This window comes from Eimeria maxima, genomic scaffold (assembly GCF_000499605.1).
Source record: "Eimeria maxima Weybridge genomic scaffold, Emw_scaff24, whole genome shotgun sequence".
Classification (NCBI taxonomy): Eukaryota; Apicomplexa; class Conoidasida; order Eucoccidiorida; family Eimeriidae; genus Eimeria; species Eimeria maxima.
This window is the reverse complement of record NW_013563713.1, coordinates 10,001-28,486: the sequence shown is the minus strand read 5'-3', so window position 1 is coordinate 28,486 and position 18,486 is coordinate 10,001. Positions and strand designations below refer to the sequence as shown.

The following is an 18,486-nucleotide window of genomic DNA, read 5'->3' as shown; positions in this document are numbered from 1 at the left end:
TAACTGTGGGGTACCCCCTCGACAGGCAGTGGGGCCCCCGTTAAATGGGATTGTTGTTGGGGGCCCCCATTAACTGTAGGGGGCCCCGCTTAACTGTGGGGTCCCCCCCGAGCTGATGTTGTTGTCGGGGGCCCCCCTTAACTGTGGGGGGCCCCTTAACCTCCCCCTGCCTCTTTTGCTTGGGGCAGCCAATTGACAGACGTCTCCTCGCCTTCTGGGGGGCTGCCTTTTTGCGAGGTGTCCCCCTCTCCTGCTGCTGCAGCAGCTGCTGCTTCAGAGGTTGGCTCTGGTGCTGGCGCCGCAGGTTCTTCGGGCTTTGCTGCTGCTGCTGCTCCTACTGCTGCTCCTACGGCAGCTCCTGCTGCCGCTCCTGCTGCTGCTCCGGCTGCTGCTTGATTTCGCTGCATGTTGGTTGCCCGAAGGGCCTGTCTTGCTGCTGCTGCTCTTCTTGCTGCTTCAATGTTGCGCTGTCTCTCCATTTCCGCTGCCTTTCTCCTTTGCGCAGCAGCAACAGCAGCAGCTCCTCTAGCTTGTGCTGCAGCAGCTTGGGAGGGACGCGGGGCCCTTGGGCCCCCCGGGGGCCCCGGTCTGTTGCCTGCACGTGCTGCTGCAGTGGTACTGGTGAAAGAAGGTGGTGCACGAGGGTTAGTACTGCTGCTGCGTGGTCCCCTATATTCTGCTGCATTGATTGTTTTGCTGCTAGGGGGACAGGATTGTGTTCGTCTTCTGTCATCTGCAGCAGCAGCTGCTGCTGCTGTTGCTGCTGCTGAGGATGAAGACGGTGTCTGCGATGCTGACCTGATTGTGGGGCCCCCACAACTAAGCTGCTGCTGCTGTGAAAGGGCATAGGGGCCCCCTGACAGATGTGCTGCTGCATCAGCAAGGATAGCCTCTTTTGCTGCTGCTGCTGCTCGTCTAAGAAGATTGAGCTGCTGCTGTGAGACGGGGGCCCCCGAGGGTATAAATTGCTGCAGCAGACCAATAGCTTGCTGCTGCTGCCCTACAGCAACCCTAAGAGATCGTAGACAAGCCTCATACATTCTTAATGTTTGTTGTGTCTCTATAAGTTGTTCCTTTAAGGAAGAAGCAGAGACTGTCTCCTTTACTGCAGGTTTATTTATTAATTGTAGTGCCCGTAAGCCAAACCTAAGAGAAGCAACTGTCTCCTGTCTATTATCGCTCTTAGGGCTACAACATATTATTAACACAGCTAATCCATTACCCCCTAATGAATGTCCTAATAATCGTGTTAACTTGCTCTCCCTATAAGGTACGTGTCTTCTCCTGGGCCCACCAGGGCCTCCGGGGCCCCCTGGGGCTCCAGGGGCTCCTGGAGCTCCTGGTGCCCCAGGGGCCCCACCCGATTGACGCCGCCCAGGTGGGCCAACTCCTGGGGGCCCCCCAACTGGTTGGGGTGTCATACTACCTCTTCTGCCAGGAGGCCCTGCTTGTATGCTACCTCGTCCTGCTGCAGTTCCTGGTGCTGCTGTTGGTGCTGATGGTCTTACGTTGGCCCCTGCTTGACTACTAGGACATCTTGGGGGCCCTGCAGTAAGTGCATTAATAACATTACCTAATGCAAGAAGAGATCTATTAATACTATGTGTCTCTTGCATGCATGTATCTCCTTTAGTAGTGTCTCCTCTCTCGCTTCCTGCTAGATCAAAGAAATTAAGTGTAGATATAATTGTCTTCCCTTCTTGACGACTTCGTTGATTTAATGTTATTGATAAAAATGCATGACTACGAGAGGAGACAGCATTCTCTGCTGTTAGACCGCATGCACGACTCTGTAAACCATACCATAGTAACTGCAACAGCAGCAACAGCAGCAACAGCAACAACAACAGCAACAGAAACAGCAACAGCAAAAGGAATAGAAGCAGGAGCAAGGGAAGGAGGAACAGAAGGAGCATAAATATCAAGGAGAGAGCAGGTAGTAGTGACCGATGAAGAGCAGCAACAACAGCAAAATCAGCAACTGCAGTACTAGCAGTTGTAGCAGCAGCAGCAACAGCAGCAGTAGTAGTAGCAGCAGCAGCAACAACAGCAGCAGGAGAATGAAAGTCTTGACGCAGCAAAAAGGCGGCAGCAGTAAAAGTTGTTATAGAGGCAATTATGCAAAAGAGACAAAAGAAAGCAAAAGGAAACACAAGAAGACAGAAGGAGACCGGAGGAGGAAGGATATAACCAAAAGGAGACAAAAGGAGATAAAAGGAGACAAAAGGAGATAAAAGGAGAGAAAAGGAGACAAAAGGAGAGAAAAGGAGACACCAAAGGATCTAACCTGCATAGCTTGTTGATAGCTCGTTAGAGGGGCCTCTGTTGCATCACTAACAATAGTATGACCATTAGGGGCCTCCCTTACAGTTAGGGGGCCCCTAGAAGGGTTTAGTAGGTCCCTTATCCTCTCATTATATATCTCTACTAACGTTGCTGTTAAATGGACCTCTACACCTCCTTGGGGCCCCCCACCAGGAGGGAAGGAACCTGGGGGGCCCCCGTCAGCAGGGAAGGCGCCGGGGGGGCCCCCACCAGGAGGGAAGACACCAGTACTAGAAGTACCCTTTTGATCTTCAGGTGTTTGGGGGGCCCCCTGGGGGGCCCCCCTAGCCTCAATAGCTTTAAAAAGTTCCTCTAATGCCCTCGGCATTAATCCCCTTAGATCTGTCATTTGTAGGGAATGTCTTTGTAGTACCCCATCGTCCCCTTCTGTGTCTCCTACAGATAGAGGGGGGCCCCCCTCCCCTTCTGGCGGGCCCCCCTCGTCCTGCGGGGGCCCCGCACCACCCTCATATGCCCAGGGGGCCCCCTTCATAGCATCTGCCCACGCCGACTGCTGCTCTGCTTGCCCCCATCTATAGCTGCTGCTACCCCCTCTATTCTCATCAAGGGGCCCTCGTCCACCTGACGGGTAGGAGCGTCTACCACTAGTACTGCTGCTGCTGCTGCTGCCGTATTGCTGATTGCGTGTTTGGGAGCGTCTATGTGCACCTCGGTTCCCCCCTCCATTAGGGCCCCCCCAAGAGGCCCCCCCTCCACCCCAAGTTCCATCCGGGGGCCCCATCATGGTATAAGTTTTTCCTGCACCTGTTTGCCCATATACTAATACAGCACCAGATATACCCTTTAATGCAGAGGCAATAAGAGGACGACAAGCAACAGCAAATACTTCTTCTTGTGATGCCCTCTGATTAAATACATAATCAAAAGAAAAACGATGGACTTGACTACGGGGCCCCTGCACCTGAACCTCACGTGGGGGGCCCCCTTGGGGGCCCCCCTGAGGGCCAGGAGGGGGGCCCCCAGGTGGGCCCCCCCATGGGGGACCCACCTGTAAACAACACGGGGAACCCAACTGTACCTCCTCTAATGACTCAGGTCTTACACGGACACCTACAGCACAACCACGTTGCTGCAGCGCCTCAGCAAGGGGGCCCCCAGCAACGACACCACCTTCCTCTCCAGAAGAAGAACTCCCCGCTAAGCAGCAGCAGCAGCAGCACACGCACACAAACACCAGTTCGCGGTCGTGATGGTGGTGGAAGTGCAGATCCGACTGCTGCTGCTGCTGTTGCTGCTGCTGCTGCACACGGCATCATCAGCAGTTGTTGTTATACAGTTAGCAGCGCTGCTAGTGCTAGTAAAATAACTGCCTATCCTTACGGTCAAGTGTTTAGGGTTTAGGGTTTAGGGTTTAGGGTTTAGGGTTTACACGTTTGCTGCTGCTGTGAAGGGAGTCCTCTAAAGGATCCTCTTGAATTGTATTGAAGGTAAGGAGGTAAATCACTAAGACCCCGCCACAATTGGGCAGAACGGGAGCCATCTGCTGCTGCTGCTGCTCCTGCTGCTGCCGCTCCATCTCCCGCTGCTGCTGAACCTCCGTCTGATGCTGCTGCTGAGTCTGTTGCTGCTGCTGCTCCTGCTTGTTGTACAACTGCTTCGGCAGCAATGGAGACGGAATGGCCTGTACACCAGCAGCAGCAATACGCATACAGCAACAGGCAGTAGCCGGATGCCCCTTCCTTAAACAGAAAGGGCCCAATAGCAGCAGCAGCAGCAGCAGCAGCAGCAGCAGCAGCAGCAGCACCAGAAGCAACATGTACGGAAGCAGGAGCAGGTACTGAAGCAGCGGCAGTACTAGCACGAACTGCAGAAGCACCGCAAACAGCAGGGACTGCAGCAAGGGCAGCAACAGCAGGCTTTTTGCAGCAGCAGCAGCAGTTGCTGCAGCAGTTGCTGCAGCAGTTGCGACAGCTAGCCACCAATTTGTAATAACTACCTGAGCTCACCGCCTTTGTCTGTTGTCTGCTGCTTTTGGTATGGCTCTTGCTGCTGCTGCTGCTCCTGTTGCTGTTGCTGCTGCTGCTGTTGGGGCGAAGGCCAGCTTTCGTCACGGGTTTCTTCAGGTGCTGTTAGGTGCTGCTGTTGCTGCTCGCCGTTCGGTTGCTGCTGCTCTTCTTGCTGCTGCTGCTGCTGCTCTTGCTGCTGCTGCTCTTGCTGCGCATCCTCTGCTCCTGCATTTTCCTTCTGCTTCTGCTGCTTCTTCTTCTTCTTGTCGTTACCCTTGGTAGCAGCAACATTCTCCTCCGCAGGAGCATCAGCAGCAGCATCAGCAGGAGCAGCAGCAGACTTCTTCCTGCCCCCCCCAAGGGGCCCCCTAAAGAACGGCATGGGGCTTAAAAAGGGGTTTAAAAAAAAATGAAGGGGGGCCCCTCAGAGCGCTGCAAATGTTGCTCCGTGCTGCCGTCCGTAAATGGCTTGTTGCTGCTGCTGCAGCAGCAACAGCAGCAGCGCTTGCTGCAGCAACACTTGCTCCTGCTACTGTTGAGTTATTTTTTCGTCGGGTATCCCCCGACCCTCTTCAATAGGGTGGCCCCAGAGGGCAACACTCTAAACCCTAAACCCTAAACCCTAAACATTAATGAGCTAAGTGGGGGCCCCCCAGTCTAATCATTGCTACCTAGGGGCCTCGTAGGGGCCCACACGCCAGGGGCCCCTGGGCCCAGCAGTTAGGCTTAGAATGTCGGGGTCTCTCAGATAACATGGCTTCCAACCCTAAACCCTAAACCCTAAACACTAAACCCTAAACACAAAACCCTAAACCTTAGCTAAGCTGCCAAGGCTTGTATTGCTGCTGTTTATCTGGAATTTTCTTGTAAGCATTGCAAACAATAAACAGCAAAACAACTATGCTGCTGCCGCGGCTTCCGCTGCTGCTGCTGCTGTTGCTGCTGCTGTAGGGTCACTTCGAGTGTCTTGCTGATGGCGGTGTGTCTCGTTCTTTACTCTTCCTTTAGGGGTTTATTACCCCTTTTTATTATAATAAAATATAATTAAAATTAAATAAATATATTTATTTACTATTTAAAAAGAAAACATAACTGCATCAGTAACAGCAGCAGCAACAACAACAGCAGCCCCGCCCGCACGCCTCAAGCGAGCACAAGGCCACCAACAGCAGCAGCTGCTGCTGCTGGTACTGCAGCAGCAGCAGCCGCTGGACCTTATTGAAACTAAGGTCAAACTGTATAATTCCTTCAAATTCCAGGGCAGTTGGCAAGCAATGCGGGCCCCCACCCCAACAGGGGCCCCCCTAAAATTAGAGGGCCCCCCGAGCAGAACAAGGGCCCCCCTAACATAACAGGGCCCCCCACTTAAAAGACCCATGGGGCCTTTTAAGGTCTTGGGGCTTTGTTAAGGAAGGGAAGGGAAATAAAACAAATAAAATGTTGCATGCAAGCAGCAGCTACAACAATAATTGGAGACACAAGCAGCCTCCTCCCTAGTCGGGGCCCCCCCGATTATGTGGGCCCCATTTTAGGGGCCCCCCATCATAGGGCCCCCCATCTATACTAATGGGTTTAATGTTGATAGGTCCAAGGGTAGCGGAGCCTATCATCATTCCTTGCTGTCCCCTGTGCCCTCCTGCTGCTGCTCCTGCTGCTGGAGTTTCTGCTGTTCCTTCTGTTGCTGCTGCTTCTCCTGCTCTTGCTGCTGCTGCATTCTCTTTTCTGTCTCCTCTATATACTTCCCTTCCTATAGACAAGAAACAAACAACACATAAATAAAAATCACCCCTATGCAGCAGGGTTTAGGGTTTAGGGTTTAGGGTTTAGGGTTCCTAGGGTTATTAGGGTTTAGTGTTGGTATAGTTTATGATCCCTAGGGCATATGATTCTTATGATGTTATGATTCCTGAGCTATTTATGATTATTAGGGTTTATATTTTTTATGATTATAATGATAATTAGGGTTTAGGGTTTAGGATTTAGGGTTTAGGGTTTAGGGTTTAGGGTTTACGAGATAAGCTTGTTTAGCAGCCTCAAGATGATCTCTAAGCTGTATAAGAAGTAAATCTTTGGGTATTCCTCTTATTTGTGTTTGTTTATCTATTTCTTTTGTTATATTCTTTATCTTCTCATCTATTAAACTTAACTTCTCCTCATCTGTATATATACATATATACACATATATACATTTATATAGCTAGCTAGCTAGCTAGCTGGCTTGCTGGCTAGCTAGCTAGCTAGTTGCAGCAGCAGCTAGCTAGAGGAGCTAGTCACAGCAGCTAGTCATAGCTGGCTACAACAGCAACAAGCAATACAAGCAGGCAACCAATCGGTCTACATGCTGCAGGCACGCAAGCAGCAGCAGCAGCAGCAGCAGCAGCAGCAAGAGCAGCAGCAGCAGCTGTGTTTACCTGTGAAGGCAGCATATTGCAGTCTTGCCCTTTCCTTCTCTGACAACCTCTTCCTCCCTATGGCAGCAGCAGCAGCACCATATTTGCTTCCTGCTGCTGCTGCTGCATTCACCCTTGGGGGCCCATCCTCAGGCAGCAACGCGAAGGATTCCTCTAATACTTGTCTGCAGCACAAAACATACAATCATCTGCATGCATCTTTGCATGCATGCACCTTTGCATGCATGCATCTTTCCATTCATGCATCTTTGCATGCATGCATCTTTGCATGCAGCCTTGCATGCATGCATTGCCTATCCCTAAGCAAAGCCCCAAAACAAACATTCCATACGCACAACAACTGGGGGCCTCCAAGGTCTTAGGGGGGCCCCTAGGGGGCCCCCAAGGAGGCCCCTCTTGTGTGTTACTGCTGCTATACCTGAATACATCGTCTGTGCCTGTTATCTTCTTGTTTGGGGCTTTGCGCTCCTCCTTGCAGAAACCTGCAGTGCATGCAAACAGCAGCAGCAACATACGCTGCAGTAGCAGCAGCAGCAGCTTGTGCAGCAGTAGCAAGAGCAATAAAAGTAGCAAGCCAGGACCACGAAACAGCAGCAGCAACAGGAACAGCAACAGCAACAGCAGCAGCAGCAGCAGCAGCAGAAGGTACCTAGATGCTGTAGTATTTGGGTAGCGGATACATTTCTTTCTTCTATAGATTTAAGGGCCTTTTTCTGTGCTGCTGCTGCAGCACGCTGCTGCTCTTCGGGTGTATCTGCAGGTGCGGGCCCCCCTTCCTCATCAAGGGCCTCCTTCTCTGCTTGCTGATAGTGAGCAGCAGACTGCAGCACAGCAGCAAACAATTCAAGGAAGGGACTGCTACAGCTGTTGCTGTTGCTGTTGCTGTTGCTGCTGCTGTTGCTGCTGCTGTTGCTGCTGCTGTTGCTGCTACTGCTGCAGGAGGACGTGATATCCCCGGTGTGGCATATCTGGCATTGCAGCTACTGCAGCAGCAGTAACCGCACTAGAAGCCGCTGCAGCAGCAGCAGCTGCTGCTGCAGCAAATGCTGCTGTTGCAACAACAACAACAGCAGCAGCTGCAGCAGCAGCAGCAGCAGCATATCAGCAGCAAATACCTGTAGTTTGTGTAGCCATAAGAGATTAGCGGTCTTCTTACGAGACACACGTCCTAGCTGGACTGCCTGCGTCACTGCAGCAGCAGCAGCAGCAGCAGCAGCAGCACAAGCAACAATAGCAGCATTAGCATTAGCAGCAGCAGCAGCAGCAGCAGGGAGAAAGCAGCACAGGGATATGAAGACACGGAGCACCGTACAAGTGCGTATTGTCCTAAATAAATGGCTGCTGCTGCTGTATGGCTGCTGCAGCTGCTGCAGCAGCCATACAGCAGCAGAAGTATCTTAAATGCCAGCAGCAGCAAGCAGGCAGCAACACATTAGCAGCAGCAGCAGCAGCAGCAGCAGCAAGTGTTGTACCTTTGCGGTCTATCTGCTGCCTATCATGCATCATTGCCCTTGTCTTTGTTGCATCTAGCAGCCGCTGCAGCGCCTCCTCGCGCCTAATCTTCTTGTCTGCAGCACAGCAGCAGCAGCAGCAGCAGCAGCAGCAGGAGTACAAGCAGCAGCATCAGCAGGAGAAGCAAGTGCAGCAATAGAACAGCAGAAGCAGCAGCAGCAGCATGAGCTACAACAGCAGCAGCACATCCTCCTCCTCCTCTATCACCACCAACAGCAGCAGCAGCAGCAGCAGCAGCAGCACCACCACCACCACCGCCACCACCACAAGCAGCAGCACAAGCAGCAGCAGCAGGAGCAGCAGAAGCAGCAAATAAATTATACCTGCATGCGTTTGTTGCATAAGTAAGTAATGTTTATGTTGTTCTTCTTTTGTTACTTCCCTTAATCTTTGTAAATATTGAGCACGGTATATACGACGAACTTCTACTAACTTTGTATACATATACATATACATATACATATACATATATATATACATATACATATACATATATACATATATATATGTATACGTATATACATATACACATATGTACGGTATATACGACGAACTTCTACTAACTATATACATATATACATATATACATATATACATATATACATATATACATATATACATATATACATATATATATGTATACGTATATACATATACACATATGTACGGTATATACGACGAACTTCTACTAACTTTGTATACATATACATATACATATACATATATACATATATACATATATACATATATACATATTTATATGTATACGTATATACATATACACATATGTACGGTATATACGACGAACTTCTACTAACTTTGTATACATATACATATACATATACATATACATATACATATACATATACATATACGTATATATATACATATACATATACATATACATATACATATACATATACATATACATATACATATACATATACATATATTTTTGTATACGTATACGTATACATATACATATACATACACGTAATACGCAGCAGCAGCAGCAGCATTATAGCTGTCTATTCTACATAAATAATTCAGCCTGGTAAGGAGTTAATCCTTCAGCAGCAGCAGCAGCAGCAGCAGCAGGAACAGCAAGAGAAGCACCAACAGCAGCAGCAGCACCACCGCCATCATCAGCAGCAACAGCAGCAGCAGCAACAGCAGCAGCAGCAGCAGCAACAGCAGCAGCAGCAGCAGTATACCTGTCTATTCCACATAAATAGTTCCGCCTGGTAAGGAGTTAATCCTTCCCTTAATTTAGCGAATTGCTGCTGCTGCTGCGCCTTAATTGATAATAAAAATGCTAGCCGCTGCTGCAGCGCAGCAGCAGACACTGTAGGTACACCACGGACGTCCTGCAGCAGCTTAGGACCAGCAGCAGGAGCAGCAACAGGTATTGACCTGCATAAATATATACACACATATATATAATATATTTCTTCATACTGTTGCTGCTGTTGCTGCTGTTGCTGCTGCTGTTGTTGCTGCAGCAGCATCTGATGCTTCTGCAGCAGCACCAGCAGCAGAACCAGCAGCACCACCAGCAATTCCAGCAGCAACGGCAGCAACTGCAGCAGCAGCAGCAGCAGCAGCAGCAGCAGCAGCAGACCTTGGTGGTGGTAGTAGATTGTATCTAGCAGCTTTAAGTCTTCTTCTAATTGCTGCCTTAACAAGAGATCCTGCTGCTGCTGCTGCTGCTGCTGCTGCTGCTGCACCTGATCTGTGGGGTGTCTCCCTTAAGGAGGCCCTCTTATAGTATCCAGGGGGACGTAAGAAGCAAGCAGCAGATAGTGCAGCACGAGGTACACCTGAATAAGGCTCCCACATCTTGCTGCTGCTGCTGCTGCTGTTGCTGCTGTTGCTGCTGTTGCTGCTGCTGCTGTTGTTGGTGCTGCTGGTGTTACTGGGATATTCCTGCTGCAGTTATTGCTGCTGCTAGTGATATTGCTGCTGCTGCTGGTCCTTCTTCTGTTAATGCTGTTAGTGCTGCTGTTGGTAATACTGCAGCTGCTGCAGATGTATTTGCTGCTGCTGCTGCTGCTGCTGCTGCTGCTGTTAATGGTGTTGCTGCTATTGAGGCAGAGGTTGTGTCTTCTTCCTTTAGCTGCAGCAGAAGGCCTTATTTTGCTGCTGTTGCTGCTGTTGCTTCTGCTGCTGCTGCCATAAACAAATTCTTGTCACTCTTGCAGCAGCAGGCTAAGAAACCCCTCAGGTCGATTTGCTGCTAATGCTGCAGCAGCAGCAGCAGCAGCAGCAGCAGCAGCAGCAGCAACAGCAGCAGCAGCAGCAGCACAAGCAGTAGGTGATAAATACACAAATGTATTGAAATCTTAGAAGCATAAATAAACCCTTTTGTGTCTTCTATTAAGCTTATAAAAAAGAAGGCTCTGTTGCTGCTGCTGCTGCTGCTGCTGCTGCTGCTGCTGCTGCTGCTGTGCTGCTGCTGCAGTGCTGCTCGAGGGGCCCCCCGGGGGGCCCCCCAAAGAAACCCTCATATTTGTTGCTGCAGAGAATACCACAAATAATGCATGCATCTTTACCATTTATTGTAAACCCTAAACCCTAAACCCTAAACCCTTAACCCTAAACCCTAAACCCTAAACCCTAGAACCTCGAAACTGTCCCCCGACCTACCGACAGCAGCAGCAGCAGCAGCAACAGCAGGAGTTGCAGCAACAATTGCAGCAGCAGCAGCAGCAAAGAGATATTTTTTATTAAACATTTTTATTTGTATTGATGCATAGAAAGGATTTAGATAGAGGTTGGACACCACAAGTGCTGCTGCTTGCTCCCGCCATACTCATGCAGCAGCAGCAGCAACAGCAGCAGCAGCAGCAGCAGCAGCAGCAGGCGTAGAGTTGCTTCTTGTATTTGTTTAAAGAGCAGCTGAAGAATTGTCTTTGCATTTACTAGCAGCGCCACCCGCTCTAAGGAGCAGCAGCAGCAGCAGCAGCAGCAGCAGCAGCAGCAGCAGCAGCAGCAGGAGCCGCAGCAACGGTAATCTCACCTGCTAAAGGAAGAGCAGCAGCAGCAGCAGCAGCAGCAGCAGCAGCAACAACAACAGCAACAGTAGCAGCAGCAGCAGCAGCAATAGCAGCATCTGTGTTGCCTCACCACCAGCAGGAACGTCATTGGCGCAGCATCTGCAGCAGCAGCAGCAGCAGCAGGACAAGAACAGCAGCAGCACCTCCCCCCCCACGACCACCACATAACCAGCACCACCACCAGCATCAGCAGCATCAGCAGCAGCAGCAGCAGCAGCAGGAGGAGGAGCAGCAGCAGGAAGATGAGTATAAATGATTGGCCAGCATATAAGGAGACAGAAATAAGAAGAGACAGTTTACGTAGTTTTATTGATTGGTCTTTTCTTATGAATCGTCCCCTTGATTCTGCTGCTGCTGCTCTTGATTATTTTTCTTTATCTCCTTTTTATGCAGAGGTAAGAGCACAATGTGCTGCTGCTGCTGCTGCTGCTGCTAATGCTGCTGCTGCAGCAGCAGCTGATTCATCACATCATATTATACATACATCTGCAACAACAACAGCAGCAACAGCAACAGCAACAGCAGCAGCAGCAGCAGCAGCAGCAGCAGCAGCAACAGGACAATCATTACAATCAGGACAAGAAGGTGCAGCAGGAGGACAGATCCAATCAGGATCAGGATCAGCAGGATCAGGATCAGCAGCAGCAGCAGCAGCAGCAGCAGCAGCAGCACAATCTTATTTATATCGTCAACATTTACTTATTAATGAGAGGAAAAAGCTAGGGGAAATAATTGATGAAGAAAAGGAGACAGGTGTCTCCTTTATTGTTATACATAATAATCTACATCTAATACATAAGAATGCTCCTTCCTTACCCCAGCAGCAGCAGCAGCAGCAGCAGCAGCAGCAGCAGCAGCAGCAGCAGCAGCAGCAGCAGCAGGAGAAGCAGCAGGAGAAGCAGGAGATGCAGGAGAAGCAGGAGAAGAAAGAACAAGATAGAGGACAACAACAAGAGCAACAAGAGCAACAACAGCAGCAGGAGCAGCAGCAACAAGGAGAAGAAGGAGAACAGACAGCAGCAGCAGCAGCAGCACTAGCAGCAAGATGTAATTATTACCGTATAAAAGGTATATTTGTTATAGGACTAATAGAGAGGAGACAGTCTATTCATGGTTTGCTGCAGCAGCAGCAGCAACGTATATATTCAATTATAGGGGGTAGGGTGTATAGGCAGCTACCATTAAGGGATGTGCTGCTGCAGCGGCTAGCAGAAGCAGCAGATGATCTATCTTGCTGCTCAGATCTGCTGCTGCTGCACCTATGCTGCTGGGCCCTTCCTCATGGGTATACATGGAGGGGGCCCCTATCTATTAAGAAAAGGGTACTAGCAGATCTTGCTGCTAATCAATATTGTGCTGATGTTATACATAAACAGCAACAAGAAAAACAGCAACAACAGCAGCAACAGCAGCAACAGCAGCAGCAAGTGCAGCAGCAGCAGCAGCAGGATCCTGCTGCACAAGGAAATAAGGATGTACAAACAGACGCAACAGGAGAGATGATTCAAGTTGATGGCAGCAGCAGCAGCACCACCACCACCACCACCAGCAACAGCAGCAGCAGCAGCAGCAGCAACAGCAGCAGCAGCAGCAGCAGCAGCAGCAAGGGAAGGAGAGTGCGTGTAGTATACGGGCGTCCTGTGTGTGCTGCTGCTGTTCGTGTCATCGAGGAAGAGACAAAAAGAATTCATCAACAAAATAATAACAATCAGGTTATTCTCTTCTTTTTTTGTCTCCTTTTTTATTTTCTCCTTTTTTGTCTCCTTTTTTGTCTCCTTTTTTGTCTCCTTTCTTTTCTCTCCTTTGTTCTCTCCTTTTTTATTGTCTCCTTTTTTATTGTCTCCTTTTTTCTCTCCTTTCTTTTTGTCTCCTTTCTTTTTGTCTCCTTTTTTTTGTCTCCTTTTTTTCCTCTCCCTTTTTTGTCTCCTTTTTTGTCTCCTTTTTTGTCTCCTTTTTTATTGTCTCCTTTTTTATTGTCTCCTTTTTTCTCTCCTTTTTTTCTCTCCTTTTTTTCTCTCCCTTTTTTGTCTCCTTTTTTTTTCTCCTTTTTTTTGTCTCTTTTTTTTTGTGTCCTTTTTGTTTTATTTTGTTTATTTATCTTTTATTGTTGCTGCTGCTGTTGTTGCTGCGTTTGCTGCTGTTGCTGCGTTTGCTGCTGTTGCTGCGTTTGCTGCTGTTGGTTCAGGCGCAGCGTGCTGCACTGACACGGGACTGGCAAGAAGCAGCAGCAGCAGCAGCAGCAGAATCAGCACAGCTGCAGCAGCAGCAGCAAACTGTAGGAATACTGCGCTCTTTGCTGCTGCAGGCATCACCAAAGCCACACGAGGCAGCAGCACTTGTAGATAAGCTAAAAGAAGCAGCAGCAGCAGCAGCAGCAGCAGCAGCAGCAGCAGCAGCAGAAGCAGAAGCAGCACCAACAGCAGCAGCAGCAGCAACAACACAACTGTAGCAGCAGCACAAGCAACAACACCAACTGTCGCAGCGATAGTAGCAGCAATAGCAGCAGCAGCAGCAACAACAACAAATACTTTTTTTGCTGCTGCTGCTGCTGCTGCTGCTGCTGCTGCTGCTGCTGTTGCTGTTGCTGATTGATACTATGTGTGTCTCCTTAATAAATAAATTAAATAAATAAATTAAATAAATAAATTAAATTAATTAAATAAATAAAATAAATAAATAAATTAATTAATTAATTAATAATTTATTTATTATCCGCATAAAGGTTATTAGGGGGGCCCCTCTAAATAGAGGGGGCCCCCCTAGTGTTATTTTGCTGCATTTGCTGCAGCAAGAGGAGACAATAATTAAATAAATTGTCTCCTTTTCTTTTTAATTAACAATTAATATAACTTTTATTTCCTTATCTCCTTTCTCTCTTGCTGCTGTTGCTGCTGCTTCTGCTGCTGCTTCTGCTGCTGCTGCTGCTGCTGTTGGGGGGGCCCCCTTATTCTATCTTGCTGCTGCAGGTGTCTTTCTCCCTGTCTTTTTTTCCTTTTTTTCTTCTTTTTTTATTTTTTATTTAATTATTTTATTATTTTATTCCTTTTAATACCTTTTTATACCTGTATACCTTTAGGGGGGCCCCCATTACCCTCTCCTCCTCCTCCAAGGGGCCCCCCCAGACATAGCAGGAAGGGGGCCCCTAACCCCTACCCCATCTCCGTACTCTCTTTGTTGCTAAGGGGCCCCCGGGGGCCCGCATACCTGCACCAATGGCCCTAAGGTGGTTCTCCTTGGGGGCCCTAACAGGGTACTGCAGCACATCTTTATGGCTATGGAGCAGCAAACAGTACTACAATACCCTTCTTAATAACCTTAATGCAACACAACAGGGGCCCCCAGATGGCCCCCATGGGGGGCCCCTAGGGGGCCCCCAGGGGGGCCCCTCCTCCGCTGTAAGAATGGCCATGCAGCAGCAATGCAACAAACTCGTCCTTGCTGCAGCAAATGCATTCTATACACTTAACTCACAAGATACGGGGGCCCCCGGGGACCCCGACAGCAGCAGCAGCAGCAGCAGCAGCGACAGCTGCCCCTGCTGCTGAACGGGGCCGCAGGAGCAGCAGCAATAGCTGCAGCGGCTGCAGCAAGTCAGAAGCAAATGCTGAGGTTGCTGCTGTTGCTGCAGCAGCTGCTGCTGTAGTCAGTCAGATAACCTACAACAGCAGCAGCAACAGCAGCAGCACCTGCTGCTGCTGCTCCTTCAACCACAGCGATAGCAGCAACAGCAACAGCAGCTGCTGCTGCTTCTCTCTTAGGCGCAGCAGCAGGCAGATATAGATTTGCTGCTTCTGCTGCTGCTGCCTAGTTGTTTAAGATCTGTGTTTGCTGCTGCTTGCATGCGTTTTGCTGTCATAGCACAGCAGCGCAGCACGAGGTGTATATACACCCTAACTTAACAATGCGGGTACTAATCATTTGTGCTGCTGCTGCTGCTGCTGCTGTTGCTGTTGCTGCTGCTGTGGTGCCTCTGTTGCTGTGCTGCTGTACTAATCCTTTCTGCTGCTGTTGCTGTTGCTTGTCTGTTGCTATACTGCCGTTATTGTTGGTACAGCTACTGCTGCTGCTGCTGCTGCTGCTGTAGTTGCTTTTCTGCTGTTATTGCTGCTGCTAGGGTTCAGCTGCTGCTATGGACGCTTCTGTTCTCAGCTGCTTTTTGCTGCTGCTGCAGTTTTTGCTGGTGCTGCTGGTGCTGTTGCTGCTTCTTGCCCTTGCTGCTGCTGCTGCGGCTGCTGTTTCTTGCCCTTGCTGCTGCTGCTTTTTGTTGTTGTTGCTGCTGGTCTTGCCTGTTATTATTGTTGCTGCTGCTTTTGTCTGCATAGAGAGGCCTAGGGGCCCCCCTTTGCAAGACAGTCAACACGTCAGGAGGGGGGCCCCTGCCTGTACAGTGCAGTTGCCTTAAGAAAAACTGCTTCCGCTTCCCTTAACACTTGAGGCCCCCCCAGGGGCCCTTTCCTATCTCTTATGTGCCCCTCCTTACCTCGTAAGAAGGGGCCCTCGGGGGCCCCTTCTTACGAGGGGGCTGTAGGGTCCCTTAGACGCCACAGGGGCCCTTAGGGGTGACCACTGGGGGAATACTCCTTGGGGTCACAGGGAGAGCCCCTGCCAGCAGGGGCCCCTCTAAGGGGTCCCCTGTCAGGGGGGCCCTCTGCAGGGGCCCCCTACAGGGCGAGTAGGGTCACCTAAGCTAATGAAGGGGCCCCCCTGGGATATTATTTAGTTGTATTAGATGAATCTTATTAAAAAAAAATACTTTTAGGTAAAAGGATAAAATAAAATAAAATAAATCCCTATAAAAGGAAAGTATAAGGGGGCCCCTCCCTTTTCCGTAGGCAGGCCTCCCCGTGCTGCTCAGGGGCCCCCAGACCGGCAAGAAAGGGTACTATTGGATTGGGGCCCCCCTAGATCTGCACTGTCCTATAAAAGATCTTTTTTTCTTTTAAATTAAATAAATAAATTATAATAAAAAGATTAAATCATCAGTGCTCTGTTAATAAGGGCCCCCCTAAATCAGGGGGGCCCCCAATGGACCACTTGACGGACTGGGGGGCCCTTGTGGGCCCCCAAGAGCAGCATGGACGGTCCCCGGAGGAGCAGGAACTGCAGCAGCACAACGTCAGCTGCAGGAGGAGGGGCAGATGAAGCAGTAGCAGCGGCAGCAGATGCAGCGATAGCAACAGCAACAGCAGCAACAGCAGCAAGAGCAACAGCAGCAGCAGCAGCACCAGCAGCAAGCAGCAGCTCTGATGATGACGAGCCAGAGTTGGTGGGTGTTAGTCTAACTGTGGGGTCTGTGCTGCGGCCCAATACACCACAACCCCTTAAAGCCCTTGCTGCTGCTGCTGCTGCTGCTGCTGCTGCTGCTCAGAAACAGCAGCAGCAGCAGCAGCAGCAGCAAACGCAGCAGCAAACGCAACAGAGAAATGCAGAAGCATTTACTTCTCCAACAGTCGAGCAAAAAGGAGAGAGTAAAGCAGATATTGCAGCAGCAACAGCAACTGCCGCAGCAGCAACGACAGCAGCAACATCAGCACCAGTCGCAGAAGCAACAGCAGCAACACCAACAAAAACAGCAGCAGCAGCAGCAGCAACAGCAGCAGCACTCGCGGATGCCTGGTGTTATTATCATTCTCCAAAAAGAAGGAAGGGGGAGCAGCATCAACAGCAACAGCAGCAGCTAGCGCAGCAACAGCAGCAACTGCAGCAACTGCAGCAGCAGCAACAGCAGCGGAAGGTGCGCGAGTGTTCAGAAGGCCCGGCTAGGCAGGCAGCAAGCCTTAACCCTGTTAAGGATATTGCTGCTGCTGCTGCTACTGTTGCAGCTTCTGCTGCTGCTGCTGCTGCTACTGTTGCTGCTTCTGCTGCTGCTGCTGCTGCCTCAGATGCGAAACCTGCAGCAGCAGAACTACCGGGGCCAGCAGCAGCAGCAGCAGCAGCAGCAGCAGCAGCAGCAACTACTGCTGTTAGACGTACGGTAGCTGCAGCAGCTGCACAGGGCGAGTCATCAGCAGCAGCAGCAGCACCGCGAACCACGTCCGTAACCACGGCAGCAACAGCAGCAACGGCAGCAACAGCAGCAACGGCAGCAACAGCAGCAACAGAAGCAACAGCAGCAACAGAAGCAACAAGCAGCAGCAGTAATGATTTAGCAGAGTTAATAGTTAGGGAATTAAAAGAAGTTGCTGCGGTGTATAGGCAGCAAGGAGACACCTGGCGTGCTGCTGGCTTCCGTCGTGCTGCTGCTGCAGTTGCTGCTGCATGCAGCAGCAGCAACAACAACAACAGCAACAGCAGCACGTCTACCACACGTACTGCAACGGCGTCAAAGACACGTACATCTACAGCATCACCAGCAGCAGCACCTGCTGCTGCTGCTGCTGCTGCTGCTGCTGCTGCTGCTGCTGCTGAACTTAGACAAGGACTAACAATAGAGAGACTGCCGCTGCTGAAGTTCTTACCAGGGATTGGTGCTGCAGTTATGGAGACAATAAAGGAGATTGCTGCTAAGGGCAGCAGCAGCAGGACGCTGCTGCTGCAGGAGGATGCAGCAGCAGCAGCAGCGCAGCAGGAGCTGCAGCTTATATTCGGTGTCGGGCCTAAAATAGCTAAAGTGCTGCATGCAAAGGGACACACATTACAGTCCCTCAGGAAGCAGCAGCAGCAACTGCAGCAACTGCAGCATCGCCTGCAGCAGCTGCAGCAGCTCAAAGCAGCAGCAGCAGCGAGCAGCAACAACAGCACCAGCAGCAGCGCAGCCCAGCCTACAAAACCAGCCAGTCTAGTACCAAGGACAACAGCAGCAGAGACAGCAGCAGCACTATCAAGAGAAGCAGCATCTGTTGCTGCTGCTGCAGCAGCAGCAGCAGCAGCATTCCCTCTACGAGGAGAGCAAGCTGTCTCCTTACGTTTTGCTGGTGGCTTTGCCCTAAAGATTCCTCGTGACGAAGTTGCTGCTGTTGCTGCATTCTTAAACAGACTCCTGCTGCACACTCCCTGCAGCAGCAGCAGCAGCAGCAACAGCAGCAGCAGCAGCAATAGGGGCAACAACGGGACAAGTAGCAATGAGGGGGTCGACGCAACCTCCTCTTGCCTTTGCTGCAGTTGCTGCGGTGCCCCGTGCAGCAGCTACTTGGACGCCAGCAACAACAGCAACAGCAGCAGCAACAGCAACAACAGCAGCAGCAGCAGCAGCAAGCCTATATTCTTACGTGATCT

At 50.4% G+C, this 18,486-nt stretch overlaps 4 protein-coding genes across 4 annotated transcripts in view; 2 read left to right on the top strand and 2 right to left on the bottom strand.

The window, feature by feature from the left end:
• Positions 1 to 155: 155 nt before the first annotated feature.
• On the bottom strand, positions 156 to 4,674 carry EMWEY_00004470 (hypothetical protein, conserved; the record flags this gene model as incomplete). The annotated part of the gene is made up of 5 exons (XM_013477970.1): positions 156 to 1,000; positions 1,295 to 1,546; positions 2,476 to 3,483; positions 3,716 to 3,967; positions 4,293 to 4,674. 5 exons carry the CDS (start codon positions 4,672 to 4,674, stop codon positions 156 to 158), a joined length of 2,739 nt encoding a protein of 912 aa, XP_013333424.1.
• A 1,227-nt stretch (positions 4,675 to 5,901) lies between these two features.
• Positions 5,902 to 8,209, bottom strand: EMWEY_00004460 (Chromosome III, complete sequence, related; the record flags this gene model as incomplete). The annotated part of the gene is made up of 7 exons (XM_013477969.1): positions 5,902 to 6,039; positions 6,304 to 6,449; positions 6,704 to 6,867; positions 7,122 to 7,185; positions 7,353 to 7,524; positions 7,819 to 7,892; positions 8,176 to 8,209. 7 exons carry the CDS (start codon positions 8,207 to 8,209, stop codon positions 5,902 to 5,904), a joined length of 792 nt encoding a protein of 263 aa, XP_013333423.1.
• A 3,304-nt stretch (positions 8,210 to 11,513) lies between these two features.
• EMWEY_00004450 (hypothetical protein, conserved) lies at positions 11,514 to 13,720 on the top strand (the record flags this gene model as incomplete). Its single annotated transcript, XM_013477968.1, has 3 exons — positions 11,514 to 11,517; positions 11,665 to 12,887; positions 13,457 to 13,720. The coding sequence occupies 3 exons, from the start codon at positions 11,514 to 11,516 to the stop codon at positions 13,718 to 13,720; spliced, it is 1,491 nt and encodes a 496-aa protein (XP_013333422.1).
• A 2,625-nt stretch (positions 13,721 to 16,345) lies between these two features.
• Positions 16,346 to 18,486, top strand: part of EMWEY_00004440 (hypothetical protein, conserved) — a gene marked incomplete at both ends in the record, with an annotated part of 4,380 nt that continues 2,239 nt past the window's right edge. The window contains one exon of the mRNA XM_013477967.1: positions 16,346 to 18,486. This exon is cut by the window's right edge and continues 7 nt beyond it. Within this exon, the coding sequence (XP_013333421.1) occupies positions 16,346 to 18,486 (2,141 nt within the window).